This window comes from Hibiscus syriacus, unplaced genomic scaffold, assembly GCF_006381635.1.
Source record: "Hibiscus syriacus cultivar Baekdansim isolate YM2019G1 unplaced genomic scaffold, ASM638163v2 tig00111167_pilon, whole genome shotgun sequence".
Taxonomy (NCBI): domain Eukaryota; kingdom Viridiplantae; phylum Streptophyta; class Magnoliopsida; order Malvales; family Malvaceae; genus Hibiscus; species Hibiscus syriacus.
The window spans coordinates 27,064-33,797 of NW_024063009.1; the positions used below are offsets into that span (position 1 = coordinate 27,064).

A 6,734-nucleotide genomic window follows, 5' to 3' on the forward strand; every position below is an offset into this window, starting at 1 on the left:
TTTATATATTTTTGGATTTTATTCGACACCGTGTTGTGCCTAGTGCGCATTTTATGATTTTCACGCATAGGTTCGAATAAAGTACTGGACCTGAAGTGAGGAGCTTGCCAACATCTTATGAAAAGTCAAACCTACCGATAGTATCAGTAAGGCATCCTAACTTTGACTTATTAGTGGTATGTGCATTATATATATTGGGTTGCTTTATCAGATTTATTTTAAAAGAGTTTGTAATAGTAATTAGAGTTATTTTCTTTAGTTTTGCCTAATTTCAATATTAATCGTATTTATTAGTGAATAATATAAATGTTATATTTTAAATGGTTTAAAATCAAGCGGTATTAGGCAGTTGTGTATGGATATGAAACAATACTGAACTGCCTAATTACTAAATGAAATCATATTTGTTTTCAATGATCAAATAATATTTTATAAATTTATATGATTAAGGAAAAAGTTTTTAAAGTTAAAAAGAAAATTATTAAATGAAACAAAAATTTTAAGAATTTAAGTTCAAAAAATATCAGTTGAGTTGATGTGACATCTTTAACTCGTATTATGACATATATACGGGCTAAGGGTGTTACACTTGTATCTTCTTTCAAGTTAGTAGTTAAAGAATTTTCACTCTGAGTCAATACCTAAATTATAATTATATTCATTATTTCGATCATTTTAATAAGTTTTTTAAAATTAAACACGATGACATCATTGTTGACACAAAAACAATCTTATGTTATTACGTCATTAAAAAATAATATTATTAATAAAAATATTAAAACAATGGATGAAATTAAAATTCAACTATTAAGTTGAGAGTAAAACTTTTTAGGATATCACCTTAAGAGAAGATGTCTAATTCAAATATCAACTTGAAATAAAATTTTCTTTAAATACCAATTAAAATGTATATTTAAGTATATATATAAAAACACACAATGTGATTCATCCTATTCCTCTTGCCCTTTATCTTGATTAAGGAACGTTTAAATGTGCCATAAGTTTTGTTGGTTTCTTTTTTTGAATCGGGAAGAATTTTTGAGAACTCAAGTATATAAATGAAGAAGCGTATATAGAGGATAGAACAAGACTTTGAAGTATAAGGAAGAAGAGATTTTAGGAAGACTAATTCTGAGAAGAATGATATAAAGTTATATTAAAAAATTATAAGAAAGAATGATACATTCAGTTACTTATAAATTATATGATTTATCTTGCTTAAAATTTTAATATAAATTTTAAAAAGTTTGTACCCATATCAGAGTTAATATATAACTTTTCTTAAAAATTTATATTTTTATCTTGAAATCCTACATCCGTCGGTCATGTTAACAAGGGAATACGCAGTTTACTGCAAGGCAATTTTAGGTTGAAGTATCAGCCTGACATGCTTAAGCCGCCAACATGAAAGGTTTAGGTTAGGGTTTGTCGGTGGTCCAACCTAGAGATCTGCCTGGTGGTTCAACCTGGAGAAGTTTGTCACAAATCCTCTCTTGTACTGCCTCCTGTCTCTGCTCCCTTGTTCTTGAGCCGTAGAAACAACGGGTCAAAGATCATCACTCCGGGTTGATCCAACAAATTTAAACCCGTAAAAGAATAGTAGTAACAGTCATGTTACACGTGATCATAGATGTATCTAGATGACAAGTAGAAACAATATCCCTCTTTAAAATTTTAATTTTTTTTCCATTAATAATTTATTCGTCCCCTAAACTTTTTTATGTCATCCTTAAAATATCTCTAAAATTTTAAAAAATTTACTCTTCTAACATAAAATCTTAAATCCGTCCTTACACTTGCGCGTGATAACATCCCATTAAAAAGCAAAAAGGCCAAAGCCTCTCTTTTATTAAAATAAAAAAAACAGTAACGAGGCACACAGAAATAAGTTGCCTCGTTCATTCCGTTCAATGCCATATGCCCAAACTGTGATTCTAAATAGTAATCACTTTCTCTTGGCAGTGATAACCAAAAATACATTTTCAAATAACAATAGAAAATCAAAAAGTATACCCAAAATGAAACGCAAAAACCATGAAATTCTATGAATGCATGAGATCCAACAATTTGACTCCCAACTAAAACCAACAATTGGAATTGATTCTAATGAATGCAATGCTGAATGTGGTTAATCCCAGACCTTAGACCCGACCCGACCCAAAACCAAAATATGTAAAAGAAGCAAAAGTGATTAAATGCACCCCACTGATGCATTTACTTAAAAAATATGCAGGGACTTGAGCTTCAAAAATTAGGATTTCTAGGTTGACAATGGTAGTTTGCAGCACTGGAGATTTATTTAACCGCTGCTCCACTTGGAACCAGATACTCAAATCATCCGTCCCATCAAGCTAAATTTACTGGGAGAAGATCATGATACAGCAAAACTCAATGCTTATCTCGACATAACATGTAAAAACAAGTGACCAAGCTACATGACTAGTCAGTCATTCCAGCAAGTTACACTCCATGATCCACTCCTCTGCTCCAATCCTTCAAGACCAAAAGATATTCTCTTCATCCAGTTCATTGATGATGCTGATGCTGATGCTGATGCAGATGTTAGTGACAACATGAAGACAGATAGCTTCAGTAATCTGACAATGGCAATGACTTGACACATGCAACCCCAGACCCTCAACTAAACACACCCGAATGCATGGACTTCTAAAAGAAAATAAACATGCTGAATGCCTACATCATCAAACAGAAATGGCACGACTAATGGCCAACTTGGCCCATTCAGCGGATTCTTTAATCATAAGGTCCTCTGAAGACAAGCATTCATTCAAAAAGTCTTTGCTTGAGATGGATTGCTGTATCATAGAACCAGCATGACTTCCCAATGTATCAGCTAGATCTCCAAGGACTCCGATGGCAGTTTTCATGACCACATCATCCCTATACAAGGAACATCAAAATAAGTTAATAACCACATGTTAGAAGACATAATCATTAGTTAAAGTAAAAGCTTAAATGAGGGAACTTTGAATAGAACTCACATGTCTTTCTCCATGTATATGCCATCCAAAAACTGGAGGATGTGAGGTGCATAAGGAATCAACAGCTGAGTTTTGGGAGAGTTTTTAAACCCTTGGAAAATACCAGAATATGCCTCCAGAATTCCATTTCTCAGGGAGTTTGTGTACTCTACCAATTCATCATCACCTGCTATACGGGTAGACAACTCTGCAGCGCTTTGAAGTGCAGACATGGCCCACATTAGGTACTTCTCAAAATACTCTCCTACTGCCAACGCAATGTCACCAAAGCATGAAAATATGGGAGGCTTCACAGAGCGATGCAACTGGTTGCTTGATAAATTCTTGAGAAGTTGAGTCATAATGCCATCACAATAAGGCACAACTTTTTCCTCCAGTGCCCTGGAAATGTCACCCACAACACCAACAGTCACAGCACAGACCTGGTACTCCTCAAAATTCTGGAGACCCATTTCCAAGTACCTATAAAACTCTGGCATGTATTTTGCAAAATCTGATCCTGCCACATAAGCAAGAGCACCAATAGCAAGCATGGCTTCCTCATGTACGGTAGCATTCCTACAAGCAAAAACCCTAAGGAAAAGTCCCATGATCTGATCTGCATGCTGTATGAACACATATTTGGTTGGTTCTGATGAACCAAGCTTCTGAATAATAACTTGTAAACACCCACAAAGAAGGCCTTGCAATTCACTTTGCTTTTCCCTTTCATCAGATGAGAGTTTCTGGCCTTCCAGGGTGTTATGCAGCTCCATCATGATGACAGGAACCAATTGCAACACCAATGGAGTTGTCTCATCTGTTGAACATCTCACTATTTCATTCAATGTCTCATAAGCAGCAGTCCTCAACCGGGATTCATCAGCATCATCTCTGTGAGTGACAGTGAGAAGGGACTGGACAATTTCCTGGAAAAAAGGAGTTAATGGAGATGATGGACCCATTTCCTCATAACCTTGAGCAAGAAAATAGAGAGCACCACAGGCCTTCTTGGCTACATTTGGAGTGTCCTTCATACTCTGTAGCAGAACTGTGACTATCTGTTGGCAATTTGCCTGACTGATGATGGGAGAATCAACTGCTGAACCATGAAGAAATTCAAAGATACGTCCCAGAGTCCAAGCTGTTGTGTCTTTGACGTGGCTACTGGGGTCCTTTGTCAAAGCACTGAGCATGAAGGTAAGAGCAACATTCACAAGGGGTATTAACTTCTCAGGAGAAGGGCCCTCCAAGATTGAACCAAAGGCATAAGTAGCCCCCTCCCTCTGCCTCCAATCTGGTTTTGAAATATTTTCTTCAATAAACGGCACGACAAGAGGAACTATATCATCTCCCACAGTCCGTGCAACCAAACCAAGACATGTTCCTCCAGCCATTGCAATATTCCAAGCCCCTTCATCCTGATCCTGATCCTCCTCCTGCTTCAACAGTGTCTCCAACAACATAGGAACAAGGGCAGGAAGTGCCTGCTTGATGAAGTAAAAACAAGGTATATCAGAGTCCCCAGTAAAATCACCACCATATTCTTCCAAAATATCTATCTCCTCATCACATATTGAACTCCAGAACTCAATGGCTTGAAGGGCAACAGGTTCCTCATCTTCTTTCACAGCCTTTGCTGTGATGTTAAAAATATCCTGGATATATGGAGCTAGTTTTTCATAGTAAGTTGATGAAATGGATACCAAACACTCGAAAGCTGCTTGCCTTATCCTCACTTCTGGGGACAGCGTTGCCTCACAGACAACTCTCATGATATAATCACGCTCCATGTCATTGCTGAAATTTGCCTGTGCAAATCCTAATGCATTGTAAAGTGCTCTTGTAGCAGCAAGCCTCACATCAATGCTTCCTTCTGAATAACTCATGCCTTGAACTACAGCTGTAAGAATTTTATTCACTTGATCTTGATCAATGACATCTGGGGAGACCTCCTCACAAAAATACCCAAGAGTCTCCAAAGTGGCTTGCTTAGCATGAGCAGGTAGCTGGTGAATATTTGATAAAAGTGAACCTATCAACTCAGGCCACTGTTTCTGTGGCAACTCAATGCCTGCAACCTTTGCAATGACTTGAGATGCAGTTGAACGAGCATCAGATACTGGAGATGTTAGAGTCTTCAGTAAGCATGCCTTAATCTGGCTCTTTGCATTGCTGTCAACGATAACCATCTTTGAACAAGCTCAAACTTCCTGTGCTGTTCCTTAGCATCCAATGCATTCTTAAGTATCAAGCCAGCTAATTTACGTGTTTCAACAGGCTTCTCCTCATTTGCTAACTCTCCAGAAAGCGACACCAAGAAAACGGAAGGTTCTGCTCCTGAAACTGTTTCAAACTTTCTTCTGCATTCGTTCGTACAGCTCCGTCTATTGACTGTGCACTCAAAAGCACCTGTGTAACCTCCATAGCCATAATATTTCTGAAAAGTGAAAACATTGACACATGATAAATTATATGTACATAAAGTCAGAGCTAAATATTGATAGATATTCCAGCACCTCAATCCTGAAAACAATAAAAGGTTAATACACACACACACACTCACACAAAAAAAAAAACAACAACAACAACACAAATAATATGCACTGTTGCCTTAAAATTCGTTGAATCAGAGTAAACGACAATAACAAGCATGAAACCAATATGCAGTAAATGAATCAAATAGATCCATGAAAACTCTATTGTCATCTCTACTTACATAGAAGTTGAGAGGAACACTTAAATATTAGAGATCATTTATGCAGCCAATTCAACATTAAAAAAAGCTTTAAAACCTCGATTTTGATAAAGAAAAAAAGAAAATTCCTAGATCAAAGTCGATCTAAATTAAATAGAATTAACACTTAGAACCTCGACCATTCAAACCTTTGCAAGCAAAAGAATATAATAATCAGTATTTCAAATAAAAAGAACCTTGGGATATACATATAAAAAGCGGATCAATGCATCAATATCGGATACCCAAAACCACTGTACGAAACCCTAATTACAAATCAAAACAAAAGTTTAAAAGGGGAATTTGACAATACGATCTTAAAATTCAATAAAAATGGAAACTTCACCTTTCACCAATTGGAGAAGAGCAACTGAATTAGATGCTAATAATTAGAGAGAGAGAGAGAGAGAGAGCGCAAGAAGAAGAAGACGCGGATTTGAGCTGGACTCAATAATTTATTTATACAAATATTTACATATTTTTAATTTTACTTTTTAGAAGGGAATTTGGTTTCTTTTAAATTATATTATTGCAAAAAGGTATGCCAACAAATTTTTTTTTGGTAACAATGTTTTTTTTAAAGAGAAAACAATTTAGTGGTCGAAAATGCTTATAAAATACGATTTTAAATAATTTTTCTTGGATTAGCGAAAATAACCAATAAATTCGCAACGCGAACTCCAATTTCGCAACACAATTTCCTAAATTCGCAACGCGAATTTCCCAAATTCGTAACTGAGTTTCTGAAATCGCAACGCGAATTTGCACATAAGTCAAATTCGCAAAGCGCGTTTATTTTCGCAACGCGGATTTTATTTTCGAATTTGAAACACGAATATTAATTTCGTAACACAAATGTAAACAATATATCTCGTAAATCGTAACTCATAACCTAAAACCCTAAATCGCAACTCAGTCTCATCTCCATCTTTCACTCTCTACGACGACATCCGTCCCCATCTCCGCGACATCCGTCCCCATATCCGGCGACCCCCTTATCTCAATCTCTCAGAGCC

General features: G+C 36.2%; 1 protein-coding gene across 1 annotated transcript; it reads right to left on the minus strand.

The window, feature by feature from the left end:
* Nucleotides 1-1,817: 1,817 nt before the first annotated feature.
* Nucleotides 1,818-6,151, minus strand: LOC120155377 (importin subunit beta-1-like). Its single transcript, XM_039166943.1, is given in 5 exon segments — nucleotides 1,818-2,901; nucleotides 3,003-5,154; nucleotides 5,157-5,306; nucleotides 5,309-5,421; nucleotides 6,065-6,151. Coding segments are annotated over 4 exon segments (2,607 nt in total). The 5' UTR covers nucleotides 5,415-5,421; nucleotides 6,065-6,151; the 3' UTR covers nucleotides 1,818-2,702.
* Between the last annotated feature and the right edge of the window lie 583 nt (nucleotides 6,152-6,734).